Here is a 17,942-nt window from a genome sequence, read left to right on the forward strand (position 1 = left end):
ATGCAGACTCCACCCAGAAGGCACTCCCCGCACACTAGCTGAGAATCGAACAGGAGAACCTCTTGCTGTGAGGCAACAACGCTACCGCTGCACCACCGCGGAAGAGAGTATATCATGAAATTACTGTTTGATTGGGTTCAGTATTCTCAAGAGAATAACTCTGATTTCTAATCCAGAGTTTAAGGAGGGGGAGTAGCATCTGTTATGAATTTTGAAAACAAGTGTGTTAAGAAATGCCCTAGCTGACACAGGGAGACAGTTGTTTGTGTTATTAAAGTACATTGGTTCTGTCTGTTGCTAGCTAGAGTTATAGTTTGAAAATTTTATTTTCAACAGATTGAATTAATGAGGTATTTGTGGGTCAAGCAGAGGGGCATGGTATTGTTTGGGAGGTTTTATTTAAGGTGGGCAGAAGTACCTTTATACTTTAGTACAGCTAGTCTTCTTGTAAGTATGAGATTTTATAAGACAGTTTTAGTTGATGTGATACTTTAACTTTAAACTTGGTATGTATAGCAAATCATATATTTGGATCCTTAGTGTTTTTGATGTTTTGTGACTGAAAGGTAATTTCTTAACTGGCCTTTGATATTATGGGCATTTCTAAGCTTCTGGGATGTATCCAGTAATGTGACAGCAGTTTCTGGCTGTACTGACTGAGATTTTTGGAATAAAGTAATTTTAATACAGCTTTGAAGAAGTCCTAATTGGGCAGAGCGGTTACAGGCTTTTATAAGAACTGCATAATGAGCATACATGATGCAGTTGGTCTGTTGGCAGATCCCAGGTGAGGCCATTTTAGAACAGAAGGGACCCCTTTATGTATATTTCCTATTGTGAGAACATTTGTCAGGGCTAAGTAATCTAAAGGTATAATCAGAAAAGTAGCTCATAAGCCATTGTATAAAATCATTGGAGAACTTGCCGTCAGGTAATGTATGGAGGAGCAGAGACAGTTCATCTGTGTCAAAAGCCAAGTTAAGGTCCAAAAAGATTGTCTTGGTTAGATATTTTCAGTCACAGTGTAGTTACCTGTAAGGATGCACTGCAGTAATTCGGACAGAAACAGTGTTGACCATCACAGGGAATGTGGACCATGTTTTCTAGAATTTGTTAGAGAACAGAAGTTAGCTGTTGGCTTTCACAGGTGAATCTGAAGTACAGAGTAACTTGCTGACTCGGCAATAATAGAGAATTTGTAACCAGTGTACTTACAGACTTGTAGATAACTTGTCTTGCTGTTACCAGATGTTCAGTCTTATGGCTTGTTTTTAAAATGTTATGTTTTTCAGATGGTCTCCGTCGAATTGTGTGTCAAGTTGGATTACAAGAAGGTCAGGAAGGAGAGAATTCTTCACTTGTAGACACATTGATGCTTAATGACTCCAAACTATGGAAAGGTAATTAGACTGTTTTGTTAGCATTACTGACTGATCCTTTTGTTATAGTATTGTAGCACATGTACTGTAAACCACTGATGTTAAGTTGTCTATCTCGCCTTCATTCTTGCTGGATGGGTTCGGAGCCGACCTCGGCTCCGACTCGGCCACTCTAAAAGCTCGAGAGTTGGTTCCACCGGCTCGAGGCTCCCCTTACATCCCACAATGCTAGGCGAGAGTTACCTCAGATCTCGTTTGCCGCTACAGCTTCGAGGTTGGTTGCTTCTACCGGTTCCTGGTGAGTGTTAGCTTTTTCTTCTAAAAGTTAATCTTTTTCCCCCTTTTTAAGTTAAATTCTTCCTAGGTTAGTGTAGATTATAAAACTTTATCCCCGACCCTAATTTTTCCCGTTTCTTTACTAAAAGAACCTTTGGTTCTTCCTTTGGGCCTTAGGCCTTCCCTTCCCTAGTGGAGTGTTTGTGTAGTTTACTTTAATTTTATTGTACTTAATTCTAGTATTACTACTAAATTATTATTTTTTGCTGACAGGGTATAACTTGTGTGTTTGGGTGTGTGTTTGTGTACACCTGTCAGTTAGGGAAATGTCTAAAGAAGCAAAGGTCTCCGGATTCAAGAAGTGTGATGCGTGCTGTCAGAAAATGTCTCTGACAGACGCTCACACTTCTTGTGTCTATTGTCTGGGGCCTTTGCACCTGCAGGACTCCTGTGCTGTGTGCCATGGCTTCAGTCCCAGGGTCCTGCAGGAAAGAAAAAACAAGTTGTTTCTGAGAGGATTATTGAAGCCAGAGGATTCCCTGTCAGTTTCAACAGAGAAGCCCTCTAAGGCATCGAGGTCTTCGGCTCCGGCTTCTGAGCCGAGACCTCAGGTTGTTCAACCTTTGCCTTTATCGGCTCCGGCTGGAGCCGATAAGTCTCAGTCCACAGTTTCTGTGGCTTCCTCGGCTCCGGCCGGAGCCGAGGTTATTGAGGTACCCGTGTTTGCTCCGACCAGACCTTCGGAGCCGACAACTAGAAAGAGGTCTAGGTCTCCTTCTCTTGGCTCCGTTCATTCGGCTCCAGGATCTCCCCTGCTGTCTGAACGGAGCCAAAGGTCTCATTCCTCTAGGTCATCGAGGCTGTCCGATCATGACCTGCAGAGAGTGGTGAGTCGACTACTTAAGTCCGAGGCACTAGCCCAGATGCTTCAGAGCCCGACTCATCAGTCGGTGCCTGCCCCGGTCCATCAACTCTTTCCTCCTTCGACTCTCTTGAGCTCGGAGCCGGGTCGTGTCGGAACCGAGACTGTGATCACTTCGGAGCCGAGACAATTGTCTTCGGCTCCGTCGTCGGCTCCGTTTTCTTCTTTGGAGGAATCTCGGCGCCGGACTTCCCTCGTCGGCTCCGGGGGGGTGAGTGGCATCGGACCCTTGTCCGACCCCCCTCTCCCTCTCGGTGCTTCGGCGCTGGTGAGTTCGGCTCCGACATCGACCTCGGAGCCATCACTATCAGTGCTGAGGGGGGTTCTTAGCTCCTCGGAGCGGGGACCTCTGGCTCTGACTGACAGGGGTGCATTCGAGGTCATGTGGAGTGTGTTAGAGCCTGGCTCTACTCCACAGTCGGCTCCGTCCGCCCCTCCCTCTATGCTGCCTCAGGGTAAGTCGACTCACTCCCTCATCCCGGACCGCAGAGAGCCAGCTCCTCAGGAGCCCGCTGTGGGGATTTCATCCTCTTCCGAGGCCTCTCCTGATTTGGCAGAAGAGCCCCCTCGGAAGAGGAAGTGCAAGAGGAAGCACATTGACTCACCTGAGTCTATCACGTCAGACACAGATCTGGATGATTCTGAGGGTTCCCCCCGTTCCCCTTCTGAAGATGTCTCATTTGCAGACATTCTGGAGATCCTGAAACAGAGGGGAAATTGGCCAGCCCTCAACCCTTCGGAGGACGAATCTGTGTATCTTGAGGCGTTTGGCTCTCGTCCTTCCACCTCCTGGGTGTCCCCCTTGACCCCCTCATGCAGGTGGTTGCTAAGAAGGCATGGACGGCTCCTGATTCAGTGGACCCCACTCCCAGGAGACCCTCTAAATTCATCACAGCTCCATCAGACAAGCAATTTTTATCAAAAGGAGTTTCTGTGGATGCTATGGTGGTAGCTGCTGCCACAAAGAAGGAACTGGCTGATCCTTCAGTGCCTGTCCATCCACCTAACAAGGAATCTAGGTCCATGGATAGGTGCGGAAGCGGATGTTCTCCTCAGCGACATTTACCATGCGTCGCTGAATTACCTGTGGCATTTCACACGCCGTCACAGGGACATGATCAAGGAAGCGAGTGAAATGTTAAAGGATCCAACAGCAGCGGGTTTCGAAGATAAAATGAACACGCAGCTGGCTACCCTTAATTCCATATCTAACTCCTCCATGCGCCTCCTCTCTTATGCGGCCGATGGAGCGAGCAGAGCCGCAGGGACAGGTGTAGCCTTACGTAGGCACGCCTGGATGCGGCTATGCAATTTGCGGACCCTTTCAAGGCGTCTTTCACGAACTCCCTTTTGATGGATCATCTCTCTTTGGTCCTCAAGTGAAAGAAACCCTGACTAGGTGCGAGACTGATGGCAAGACCCTTTCTGCCGTCGGAGTCCGTTTCGACTCCTTCTAGGCCTTACCCCAAAGGCCAGAAGGGTGGGAAGATGTGGTTCCGTAAACAATCTCAAGGGATTCGCCTGGCGACAGAGTCGTTTTCCTACCAGTGGCAGAGGTGGGAATAACAATGGTAGACGCCGCCCTAGGGGCAGGGGTCCGCAGAACCAGGGCAATCGGGAAGCCTTTCCTGACAAGCCCTTTCAGCATCCCTGAGGTGTTGCCCGACTGCCCATCTTCGGAGGCAGTCGGGGGACGATTGTCACTGTACCCAGAAGCCTGGCTATCCCTGACTCAAGACAAATGGGTACAGTCCATCATTTCGAAGGCTATTCTATCCCCTTTCTTCGTTTTCCAAATCAGTCAAAAAAATCCCTTCCAGATGTTCCACCCGCTCAAAGGGATATAGCAGCTTTGGAAATTTCAAAACTGCTTGCAAAAAGAGCAATTCAGTCAGTGCCAGCAGACCAACAAGGATCCGGAATCTACTCAAGGTTCTTTTTAGTTCCAAAGAAAACAGGGGACTGGAGACCGATTTTGGATCTCAGTGTCTTGAACAAATCAGTCAAGAAAACAAGATTTCGGATGGTCACGCTGCAATCCATTCTTCCCCTTTTGGGCAAAGGAAACTGGATGTGCTCTATAGACCTTCGGGATGCGTACTATCACATAAAAATGAACAGGCGCTCCAGAAGATTCCTCCGCTTCAGGCTGGGAACCAGTCATTTTCAGTTCAGGGCCCTGCCCTTTGGTCTCACCACTGCCCCGGTGTTTACCAAATGCATGGCAGTGGTAGCTTCTCACCTGAGACGACAAGGATTCCAGGTGTTTCCATATTTGGACGACTGGCTTCTCACAGCTCCCACCAAGCATCTCCTTCTGATGGCCAGAGATTATACTTTTCGCGTTTGTCAAAAACTGGGTATTTCAATAAATTGCGAAAAGTCTGTTTTGTCGCCTTGTCGTACTATTACCTACATAGGCAAATTTAGATACTATAAACATGTCTGCAAGGCTAACGAACCAAAGGATATCAGACATTCACAAATTGGTGTCACTTCTTCTCAACAACAACAGAGTCAAAGCCAGGTTAGTTCTAAAGGTGTTGGGAATCATGGCAGCGGCCATACCCCTCCTTCCATTGGCCAGATACCACATGCGGATCCTTCAGTGGATGCTTTTACTCAATGGTCATACCAGGAACTTCCAATGTCTCACACCATTATGATCACGCAAGCGTGCAAAAAGCATCTCATGTGGTGGATGTCTTCCCCCCAGCTCCTGTCGGGAAGACCCTTTGTTCCACTTCCTCCGGTTGCTACTCTGACAACGGATGCCTCCCTGATCGGGTGGGGGCATTATCAGGGCAGGACAGTCCAGGGCACATGGCAACCAAACGAATGCCACTTGCACATAAATGTTCTGGAGATGAGAGCAGTGCTTTTAGCGTTGCAAGCCCTTCAAGACTCTCTTCCCTTGGGAACGATTGCAATCCAGACAGACAATATGTCTGTAGTGTGGTACATCAACAAACAAGGCGGAACCAGATCATACCCCTGTGTCGAGAAGCACTCAGACTGTGGCAATGGGCGATTTCTTCTCAGCGTTTTCTGATAGCAACGCACATCCCGGAAGTCCAATCACATTGCAGACAAGTTGAGCAGAGCTATACTCATGCCTCACGAGTGGTCTCTGAAAGACTCTGTAGTGAGAGAAATCTTTCTCAAGTGGGGTCAGCCTTGCTGCGATCTTTTTGCTACTCCCCAAAACAGCAAGTGCAGAGAATATTTCACTCTATTCCCTTTACCACGCCAACCCAGCATGGACGCCCTAGTCCAAGTTTGGCCCGGGACTTCTGTATGCATTTCCTCCTTTCCCACTGATCTCTCAAGTAATACAGAAAGCTATCGCTCAGAAGGCCTCATTGGTCCTCATTGCTCCTTACTGGCCTCGACAAGTGTGGTTCCCCTTTCTACATCGATTTCTTTTGGAGCGACCGTGGAATCTGGACCTAGTTCCAGATCTTTTGATCCACCAGTCGGGTCAGTTTCATCGCTCCCTCCCTTCTCTGAACCTCACTGCTTGGTTCCTCCAGTTCCAACCGTAGCCAGGCTTCCTCAATTATCTCACTCTGTTAGAGATATATTGATAGCTTCCCATAAATCTTCCACTCGTGAGATTTATTTGAGTAAGTGGAAACGCTTCTCATATTGGGCACAAGGAAAGGACATAGATCCTTTCACCGCTTCCATCCAACTAGTCCTTGATTTTCTAGCTGAACTCTTCCATGCAGGTTCATCTCCATCTACTCTTAAGGTTCAATTGGCAGCTATTTCTAATTTCCATGTGGGTATTTCTGAATCTGCCCTAATGTCCCACAAACTTTGCAAAGCCTTTTTGAAAGGAGTTTTTCTTCTCAGACCTCCTATAAGAAATCCTCCTTCTCCTTGGGACCTAAATTTAGTTCTTGCTTCTTTGATTCTTTCCCCTTTTGAACCTGCAGCTTCATGTTCCTTGAAATTATTATCATGGAAAACTCTCTTTCTGGTGGCTATCACATCAGCTAGAAGAATTTCAGAACTTCAAGCACTCAGTTGTCGTTCTCCTTATCTTGTATTCCATAAGGACAGAGTTTCCTTACGAACTAACCCGTCCTTTTTGCCTAAGGTGGTTTCAACATCAAATCTAAATCAAACCATTGACCTCCCTGTCTTTTTCCCAGAGTATTCAAATAGGTCTGAACAAAAATTACACTGCCTGGATGTTCATCGTCAATTAAGGTACTACTTGGATAGGACGAAACAATTCAGAAAATCTGATCAGCTGTTTGTCTCCTATGCGGAAAGCAGAAAGGGACTTTCAGTTTCAAAGGTATCATTATCCAGATGGCTAACATCTTTGATTTCCCTGGTATATGAAATTAGACGACAAAAATTGCCTAATAAACCTAAAGCCCATTCCACCAGAGCTTTGGCTACTTCTTTAGCCTTCCAAGACAGACTGCCTATGGACACCATTTGTGCAGCGGCTACTTGGGCTACTCCTCACACTTTTATTTCTCATTATAAGTTGGATTTAGCTTCTAGGCATAGAGCTAATTTTGGTTCCACTGTTCTCAAGAGTCTGTTCCGTTAGGCCACCCGGGACAAGGTGCTAGGGACGCGGTCCCATCCAGCAAGAATGAAGGCGAGATAGACAACTTAACATATAGAAGTTATGTTCTTACCATAACGTTCCATGTTAGTTGTCTTCTTCTCGCCTTCTTCTTAAGGCCCCACCCTCCTTCCCCCTGGCCTGGACAGACCTAGAGGAGTTGTGATCGTGACCTCTCTTTCTACCACCTCTTTCTTAGTCATATGCTATTATGCATATTTCTTGGTTCAGGATGTAGGTCACCCTTTTGCTTCCTGTTGTTAGAGGTGGATTCTGTTTTTACAGTTATACTGTTATAAGCTGGGGTTAGCTTACAAACGAGATCTGAGGTAACTCTCGCCTAGCATTGTGGGATATAAGGGGAGCCTCGAGCCGGTGGAACCAACTCTCGAGCTTTTAGAGTGGCAGTCGGGCCGAGGTCGGCTCCGAACCCATCCAGCAAGAAGAAGGCGAGAAGAAGACAACTAACATGGAACGTTATGGTAAGAACATAACTTCTATTTAATATAATCTCCCTGTAACTGGAATAAAGCAATTCAAGCAGCACTTTTTTTTTTCTTCATGTGTTGTGCACCATCTTTTTAACAGTCACTGTTCATTGTGTTTTTCCATGTTTAATTTGATTATACTGCTTGTGTGTGTAGTGAAGTGAGACACCTCCCCATAGTCATAGCTGAGTTTGACAAGTAATGGTATGAAATGAAGATGGAAGTAGAAGTCAGCACTGGTGGTATAGAGCAATGAAGCCCTTATGATGACCCAGGCAGTCTGAGTGAGGATGGTTATGGGCTCTAGTGCTTGACAGAGCTGGCAGGAAATGGCAGGCACCATCAGGGGAGGTGGATGGGGGCAAAACAAGCAAAGAACTGCAGAGATCCCCTTGGAAGGATGCAGACACTTGGGGGGGGGGGGGTGGGCAGGTACTAGACTCACTAAACCATTGATGGCTGGTAACCTTTCATAGTGTATGTAAAGGAGTGTACACCTACTAGGGAAGGCATTATACGTCTTCATGGTGTTGTGGATCAGCAATACTCCCCATATCCTGGGTCTAGGGTTAAGCCATCACTAACCAAGCAGAATTCCCCCTCTAGTAGCTGTCTGAATGATGGTCTTCACTGTGCAGTTTTTGCCGCAAGTCAGGGTAAAAGCCCAGGCAAAGGGGAGCAAATGGGTGTGCCTAATCAGAGGGAGGCTTCATTGTGGGGAAACATAGGGGGCAGGAACCACATAGAGAAGAAGGAACCTAGGGAAAGGAGAAAGAGAATTAATTAATTAGGAAAGGCTTTTCTATGTTGTAAAGGACTGAAGCCCTGACTGCAGCTCCAAGTTTGGGTAGTTAATCTTGGTGCCAGGAGGGGCTGGCTATGGGGGTCTGGGTGGCTACTGTCAGCCTGTACATTCTAGATTGAGAAATGCACTCAGGTCTGCTGTGGGATGGCTACCTGGTGGAATCTATTTAATACAACAGCGACTGAACAAATGATTTAGTAATGTGGAAATACTGATGTTTATCATACTGATCACTGCTACAGTACCCTTACCTATATAGGTTTTTTCTTGCCAAAGATAAAGCAACCGTGTAGAGTCCGTGCTCATGTTTTATGTGTATTTGAAAACTTTTTGAATACAGCCACAGAAAGGTGTCTGCACGGGAACAAGAGCAAGTGGAAGTTATTAGATTTGTACAGAAATTAACTTAACATGTAACAGCAGACACATTATTACATGATTAGACAGGGCGGATGCTAAAAAGTAGAGTAACAATAGCCTCATTCCTTTTTAAGTGCCATGATATGCATACATACATACATGCAGCTTCTCTCCCCCACCTCCAAAAGAAGAATACACTTGTAACTAGTGTAGACACCTAAAAGTGTAAACCTCATGAAACAGACTGTTCATACTGTCACATAAGCATATGCAGTATGTAGCTGATGGAATACAGTCAAATTTTAACAAAAACTTTATTCCTCTGTGCAGATATATAGCAAAGTAATACCCTATCTTGTGTTTACAACATTTGGCTCCCCTTTGGTTTTCCTGCCTACATGGTTACCAACTGTGTAAATTCAGGGACATCAGCATGGTGAAGATGCAAATGACGTCAAAACTCATTAGAACTGCTGAATCACAAAAAAATTGTAACCGTGTAGGGCTGCTCACTTTGTTTAGGTACTTCCACAGTGTGTGTTTTCAATGGATGGCAACAGTGAATGATGGCATTAGGGGTGTGTCAGGTTACACTTACAGAGGTGTAAATGTAGGTCTGTGAAGAGTGAAAATGCTTGTAGGCAGTGCACAATTCACAAGTTTTTATTGTTTGTTAAAATGTGTCATCTCTGTCCACTTTGTGTTTTTTTTTTAATTTTGTCATTACGCAATGTGGCACTTAGTGCAGTCACGGGAGACTGGGAAATGAATGGCAGGTTTTTTTGTGCTTGATATATAACTATTTCTCTGGTAGCACACATGTAGGGCTGGAGTACAGATGGCCCTGGGTTGTAATAGAGGGTGTTCAAACTTTAAATCACTTTTTCTGCTTCATGTTTGCATGATGTCACGAGAACGGAGGAAAGTAATAATATTGCCTTTGTTGACCTTACTTAAACACAGGTGAGCATATCACACTAATAAGCAGCAACTGAGTTAATACACTCCATTAAGCAGTAGGTGTGTTTCATAGGTGCTAATCACAGCATAAGCAGGTGATTTTTCAGCACTGTGGAGCTATTCAACAAGCATCTATGTAGCCTCCATTCTGTTTTTTTTCCTGAATACTTTAATACCATTGGAGTAGAGACAAGGAAATTTTAACGGGACACAATGCTAGCGGCTGCTGCAGCTGTGCTCCATATGTATGTGCTACAGGCTGAAGCCAGTGGTGCTGGAGATGCTGACAATAGGTCTAGGCCAAGAAGGAGAAGAGTGTTCAGGCCCAGGGTAACTTTTCAGATGCTACATGACCGGGAAATTGTAGTGTGCTACAGGGTGGACAGGGACACATTACAAAAACTCTGTGAGCTCTGCCACCCTCTACTCAGAACCAGAGACAACTAAGAGGAACCCATCCCAGTGGAAACTAAAGTATGCTTAACCCTTTGAATATTAGCTACAGGTTGCTTTCATAGACCAGCCGGGGACATGATGGGTGGGTCACGGGCATCAGTGTATAGGATCCTCCACCAATTCCTTGATACTATGCTCATACATGCCAATGAGCACATATGTTTTCCCTATATTTCTGTGGAGAGGGCCAGCAGTATGCAACATTTCTACCAGGTAGCATACTACCCTGAAGTATTGGGTGCCATAGATTGCACTCATATACACATTAATGCACCACCTGGTAAGCAGGATAGAATCTACATTAACTGTAAAAGGATACCACTCTATCAACTACCAAGTTGTGTATAATGCCTAGAGAATTATCTTGAATGTATATAGGTTCATAGGTTCATACTAGGCTATCTGCCCTAGGGCATTTATAAGCCTAGCCAGAGTTGTGTGGCTTTCACCACCCCTTAGGCTGAAGAATACTATACCCATTAGTTTGCCGTGCCTCTGTCCAGCAGTGATACAGAGATGATCCCTGGGGTAAACCTACGATCTCCCATCCACTGGTCAAGATTCCTCTTGAACAGAGCCAGCGAGGTGCTCTGTCTCACATGGACTGGGATTCTGTTCCACAGCATAGGGAGTCTCTGGGTGATGAATCTGTCCCTCCAGCACGTCCTGTTTATATCCGTGTTGAGGTTTAAGTCTCCTGCTCTTGTGGCTCTGGTGGATTTGGATTTTTTGAGGTGGAGCATGTCCATTAATTCCGGGTTGGACATGGCCTTGTATGTCAGGCACAGGTCACCTCTGAGCAGACGGTATGCGACTGAATAGAGCTGGAGTTTCTTCAGTCGGGCAGCATGTGGCATATTTTTGAGCCCCTTTATTCTTTTGGTGAGGAACTTTTGGGGTCTTTCCAATTGCTGCAGGTGTTGGGTAAGATACATTCCGAATGGGGCATTGTACTCAATCATTGGTCTGATAAGTGAAGAGTACAGGGGAACAATGACCTCCCTTGATCTGGATGTGAATCCCTTCATAATCAGGTGGGCAATGTAGAAGGTCCTCCTAACCACTTTGGCAGTGTGAGTGTCAAAAGAAAGGTTACTGTCAACTTGGGTCCCCAGATCCCTGATAACCTCTTCTGTGCTTAATGGATTGCCACCTATGTGGTAACTTGGGGTTACCTTGTTTTTACCAAAGGGTATGACTATACATTTTTTGGCATTTAGCTTAAGGCCATGGCTCTGGCACCAGTTATCCGTTTCTATGAGACCTCTCTGAAGGATATCTGTGTCTGATGGATTTTCAACGATGTCGCCCAGTTTGCAGTCATCTGCAAACGTTGTCAGCCACAATCCTCCTATGTTTGCCTGCACTTCTGAAAAGTAGATGCCGAACAAGAGGGGGCCCAGGGCTGAGCCCTGTGGGACACCGCTTATGACCGGCTTGGAGTCTGACATGGCACCAGCAACTCTAACCCTGTGGGTTCTGTCCTTGAGCCAGTTTGCAACCCATCTTGTGACATATGGGTTTACATTTCAGCTGGTGAGCTTTTCTATGATACCCTAGTTGGGTATTGTGTCGAAAGCTTTTGCAAGGTCAAGGTAGGCTGTGTGAACTGCCTTACCCTCATCAATGGCCTTGGTGACTGTTTCAAAAAAGTCGACCAAGTTCAAGAGGCATGATCTGCCCTTGACAAAGCCGAATTGGGTAGGATCCAATGTCTGTAGGTCCCCTATGTCTTTATTTATGAGTTCCATTATGATCCTCTCCATAGCTTTGCAGACCAGGCTTGTTAAGCTTATGGGGCGGTAATTACCAGGGTCCGTAGAAGCACCGCCTTTGTGGAGTGGGACCACAGTTGCCGTACGCCACTCTTTGGGTACGTATCCTGTGGTAAGGCTAAGATTAAACAGCAACCTTATGTGTGGGTTTAGTTCCTCATTGAGTTCGTGTAGCACACAGCCGGGGACACCATCCGGTCCCATTGATGCTGTGTTTTTAGCTTTAGAGAGCAGCTCTCACCTGGGCATTTGAGATGATTGGGAGGCTACACTCTGCTGGGATAGATATTTCTCCTTTTGGGGGAGGGGAGAAATTTTCACTGAACCTGTCTGCCAGTATGTTTGCAATGTCTGTGGGTTCAGTCATTTTTGTATCATTTTGGACTAATTCTGAGCATATCTGGGAGTTTACACCCAGATTTCTAACATAGCTAAAGAAGGCCTTATGATTGTCTTTTGAGTCCTTGGCGATTTTTCTCTCAAAGTTGGCCTTGGATGATTTTATGAGTGATCGTAGTTTTTTACTAGTATTGATCAGAGATGTCTTCCCTTTTAGGGATTTTGCTCTATCTTGTAGTAGCTTTCTCCTCTTGTTGTAAAGTTTGTTTATGGCTGGAGTCCACCAGATCGGGCGCTTGCCTTTGGTGGAAAGGGTCTTGATTTTATTTAGGATTGCTTGATCCATGCAATCCTGGAGGTGCTCGTAGAAAGCATTTGTAAGGGATTCAGCAGCGTGGGTTGTGGTTGTAAAGTTTGTTTATGGCTGGAGTCCACCAGATCGGGCGCTTGCCTTTGGTGGAAAGGGTCTTGATTTTATTTAGGATTGCTTGATCCATGCAATCCTGGAGGTGCTCGTAGAAAGCATTTGTAAGGGATTCAGCAGCGTGGGTTGTGGTTTCCAATGGCTCAGGGGCCTTGAAGGATACCACACCAGTCTTAAGAAGTGTGAAGTTGGCTTTTGAGAAGTTCTTCACTGTGGTCTTTTTTGTTGGGGGTGGGGGCAGGATGTGGAACTCCAGTGAGATTAGTTTAGGGGGTGGGGGCGGGATGTGGAACTCCAGTGAGATTAGTTTATGGTCTGATCTCACCAATGAGGGATATACTTCCGGTGTGGAGCATTTTGTCCCCATGTTTGTGATGATCAGGTCTAGTATATTTTCACCTCTTGTGGGAATGGTGACAAGTTGTTCCATAGCATTTGAGTTTATGAACTCCAGGAACCTTTGGGCTAGGGTATTGGGGCTTGAGTAATGTTCCCAGTCTATGTTTGGGTAGTTGAAGTCACCCAATATGATGGTGTTTGGAAAGACATTTATACTCTCCAGTGTCTTCAGGAAGGCTGTGTGGGGTTCCTGAGTTTGAGAGGGTGGCCTGTAACATGCTACAAACTGTAGAGCAGTTTTGCCTATGGTTAATTGCACCTGAATGGTCTCTGATGCTTCGTGAGTTGCCACCAGCCTGGAGGTGTGGGTATCCTTGATGAATATGGATACACCCCCTCCTTTTGTGGTACGGTCCAGGTTTTGGGGCCGGAACGCATGATATGAGGTAAAACCTGATAGTGCCGGGGTGCTCTCAGGAGCCTTGAACCAGGTTTCAGTCACAGCACAGACATTGATGTTCTCCATACTGAGGAGGGCTTCGAGGGCGTGCATCTTGAGATTTAGACTTCTGGCATTGAGCAGCATTACCCTTAGTTTTTTTCCATTATTGTTTTCTAGGGCGGTGGGTTTAGAATTTGAGCCTTGTCTAAAAAAGGCACTATGGGGGTGGCAAGAGCCTTTGCCAATATCCGGAAACCCAGGGGTGACAGGTGCAAGCTGTCCCTTGCGAAGCAGCATGGCTTGTCAAGCATGACATTCCAGGCAGACAGACATTGGATCCCCTTAGAATGACACCAGAAATTAAGCCAATTATTAAAACTGATCATTTTGTCTCTGTATTGTGGCATCATTCTTGGTGAAGGTAGGATACTGCTCAGGGTCAGGGTCATACCAGCCTGGGCTACATAATCTGAGAGCTCCTTTATGTCTCTCTTCATGTAGTCCAGGAGGTACGTCTCAGGTCATTCACACCGGCATGGACAATGATTGAGTCATACTTGTACTTGCTGTGGAGTGACCTGAGTGCTTGTGTTATGTGGCGGATTCTAGCGCCCGACAGGCAGGTTACTGTGACCCTCTCCTTGTTCAGTGTGGTGAGTGGGACGTCAGTGTGTCTTACTATGGAGTCACCTATGACAAGTGTGTCTGGCATTGTGTTTGGCCTTAAGGGCTGTGACTGATTTGCACACTGACTTTGTGATCTATGTGTTGCTTGTGTTATGTCATGAGGTGGCAGTTGTTTGGGTGTCTGCTTCGGAGGCCTCTGCTGTTTTGGTAGATTTTTGATCAGTGCCTCCGAGTATGTCTTTGTGTGTTTATGTGTTTGATTTGTAGTTGTGATAGTTCTATGTGAGACTGGGTTTATGGTGTGTGTGGTTACCTTCTCCTCCTGTCTGGTTTTGCCAGTCCTGAGTTGAGAGAGCTCAGCCTCCAGTTTGGCTATATAGTTGCATCTCTCGCATGTATTTGTGTTTTGTGGGAGGTGGAGAGGGTTGTCTGTGTACATGAGGCAATTGTAACATTGCCTCAATATTCCCAGATTCACCAGCTGAGCAGGAGAGGACGCTAGCAACTGACCCTTTGACATGCTAGAAGAAATGAAAAAGTTTGCTGTGTAACTGAGTCAGAAAGGACCTATAGGGAAGTGTGTACTCAAGGGGGTTTTAAGCTAGTGAAGTACTTTGTATAATATAGAAGTGCTTTACCTGACTAAACAATGCTTTAGGAACAAGTGCTGAGCTTTACAGATAGAGAATAGACTGTTTAGATTACAAGTAGAGCAGTTCTAAGGGAAAAAATGAAGAGCAGACTTTACGGAGCCAGAAATAGTTTTACCTTGTTTAACCGGTGCTGCCCGATGGTGCTCTAGTGGCAACTCCGCGCTAAATGCAGAAAAGGCAATAAGTCAGTAGTACAGGCTAGCACACTTTAGTGGGCAGCCAAACAATTAAATTAAACAGCAAACAAACACTTTTCGACTTGAATTAGACTAATTTCGACTAAAATGTACTTTTAAGTGCAGATAATAAAAAATGCAGTAAATAACTATGAAAACAGTTAAAGCTTGCTCTAGGTAAGCAGTAGAAGGTAAAACAAATATAAAAACAGCAGGATACTTAATCAGGAAAGCAGTCGCTTTTTTCAGTTCTCTGTAGCCAGGAAGACTCAACAGGACCACGTGGAGCTGTGTCTGAGCAATATGGCTTCAAAAAATGCCAGAGGCAGATTTTAACCAGGGAACTTCAAAAGAGCTAGAAATGGTCCAAAATGACCAATTACTACAGCTTCTTGTGCTGAGGTCACTTCCCTCAAGGACAGGTAGGCTATTCAAGGCTCCCCACTCCCACTGGTGAGCTAAGAAACTTCCTTCTATCCAAGTAAGGCAATGGACAACACAGGAGCTACAACACAGCCCAGGATACAGCAAGGCCTGTAAACTGGTCTAACTAGTTTAGGAGAGGCAGGAAAACAAGGAATATTTTTTTGTTTTTTTTTGTTTTTAAATAGAAACACACAGAAATGCAGAAAAGGCAATAAGTCAGCAAATGATAGCAACCCTGGCAGTTATCATGACTCCCATGTCTGGCACATATCACAGTTGTACCAGATGTTTGCTGGGGGGACATCCCACAAGGCCATTTACTTGGGAGATACTAGCTGTGCACTGGAAGCATGTCTGATAACCATCAGAAGTTCACACAGCCACAGAGTGCTGTATAAGAGGTGCATGCACAAACCAGAAACATCATAGTGTGTGTGTTTGGGCTGCTGAACTTACTGTTTGGTGCCTAGATAAATCTGGTGCGACCCTGCAGGATAATCTACTCACATGTACACAAATCCTCACACTATGTGCAATGCTACACAATCTGATCCTGTGGAAACAGCTGTAGCAGAGTCAGCAAAGGGAAGGAGGACATCCCCCACCAATGCATAAGTCTATGCCTAAATATCCCTAATTTTTGTCATCCCTATCAGCGAAATCTCCTTTCTCCATTCCCTTGCTGGTTTAGTTCTTATAATACTTTCTGCTACTTTATGGATATAATATTCTGTATGATCATTGTTATTCTCCTTAAAGGCCTCCATACAAAATCCCAGTCTGTCATTTCTTGAGATTCCCCCCATTTCATCATCATCTCTTTCCACTTTGAATTATAGTTTTCTGCTTGTGCTATGTGTACAAGTCTTAACTGCGTACCTCTGACATACCCCATCAAATTGGGTAATCCGAACCTGCCCTATCCTACTGGAAGAATCATCTTAGCCCACTTTACTCTTGCCATCTTCCCCTCCCAAATAAAGTCCTTCAGCTCTTTATTAATTGCTGCCCACAACTTCTCCTCTGGTTGATAAAAATATGCCTGATCTGTGTATAAGACTAAAGGGACTAAAACATTTGAACTACTTGTATCTTGCTTTCCATATCCATGTAATAAAGCTTTTTTTCAGTTTTTGTATTATCATTTGATGTTATGTTGTCCTATCTCCCCTTTATTCTTGCTGGTTTGGGTTTGGAGCTGAACCTCGACTCCGACTCAGCCGCATACCAAAGCTCGAGAGCTTCTACTGGCTCGAGGCTACAACCTATCCCAGGATGCCTTGCGGCTGTTCGCCAGATCTTGTTTTCCACTTGATACCTTGGGATTGTCTTCACTGGCTCAGGCTGGTAATTACCTTTATTATGCATCTTTTTACTATATTTTTTTACAAAAACTTTCTAAGTCAAGTCTACTATACCTTCCCAGTCCAAGTAGAGTGCTCGTGTGTATGTTGTTTTATTACTTGGGTGTGTCTTGGGCTGTTCTCTTTACAGCCCTTGTTTTTCTTCTATCCCCCTTAAACTCATTACATCTGAGTGACACCTCCAGGTGCATCTGAAGTTAACTCCTATTGATGTCTCTGTGTGTCAGATATTCCTTGTTCATATTTGCATCAGTAATTCCAAAACCATGCTGTGTACAAGGCTTCTTAAAGTATTTCATCTTAAAGTTTACACAATGGCAAACTCAACTGCATTAATATTTGACCTCTGTCTAGTGTAGGTAAATAGATATTAACTGTTCTTTTATTATATTAATTTATATAGATATAATTATCACATTTTTCTAAATGTCTCAATAACCTAGTAACACAGAACTTCTTAGCCTCATATGAAAGTGTTCAGCTAGATGAGTAAAATGCTGCTGACAGTATGTGTATAACTTGAATAGTTAGAGATATTGCAAGTTGTTTACAAACTATTACAAATGTAATAGTTACTGTATTTACTGTGACTTATAAAATTTGGTTTAAGACCTAGAACCTAAAGAATGCAATCTCTAAAAAAAAAAAAATAGATGTTCTTCGTCTCCCATTGCTGCAGTCCTTACATATGGGTATTCCGCTGTCCACAATTGGCCCGGATACCAAAGGGCTAGAACCGGCGTCGGTCATCGGCGCCCGAGACTGACGTCAGTACGTGCCAGTACAAATGCGCATGACCGCCATATCCTCAGTCTTTCTTGCCGCGTGGTCCTAAGCAGAAGCAGCTTTTGCAAGTGCCGTTCGGCTTTCTGGAATTGTCGGTTTCCGAGTTTCAGACCGGAGACCAAGTTGGGCTAAGTACCCCGTTGGGGACACTTTTGTCTTTTTCTTGCCTCAGTATTGACGGATGTCAGAAAAAGTTAATAACTGTATTTCTTGTGGGAAACAGATTCCTCATAGGGATTACCATTCACTTTGTATTCTTTGTTTAGGGCCTGAGCACGACGTTGTTGGGTGTCGCTTTTGTGCTACTTTTAACAAGCGTACTATTAAACGTTGGTTGGACTGTGCTAGGCTCGT

The 17,942-nt window shown here is 45.0% G+C and overlaps 1 protein-coding gene across 3 annotated transcripts in view; it reads left to right on the forward strand.

Moving 5' to 3' along the window:
- The window catches only part of UBR2 (ubiquitin protein ligase E3 component n-recognin 2), a 5,196,118-nt gene that overhangs the window by 839,383 nt on the left and 4,338,793 nt on the right, over positions 1–17,942 (forward strand). For all 3 annotated transcript variants that reach the window (XM_044061864.1, XM_044061881.1, XM_044061872.1), the window contains exon 9: positions 1,293–1,400. In XM_044061864.1, coding sequence (XP_043917799.1) covers positions 1,293–1,400 — 108 coding nt within the window. The remainder of the gene's footprint in view (positions 1–1,292; positions 1,401–17,942) is intronic.

Source organism: Protopterus annectens, chromosome 1.part0 (genome assembly GCF_019279795.1).
Source record: "Protopterus annectens isolate FY-2018-M chromosome 1.part0, PAN1.0, whole genome shotgun sequence".
Classification (NCBI taxonomy): domain Eukaryota; kingdom Metazoa; phylum Chordata; order Ceratodontiformes; family Protopteridae; genus Protopterus; species Protopterus annectens.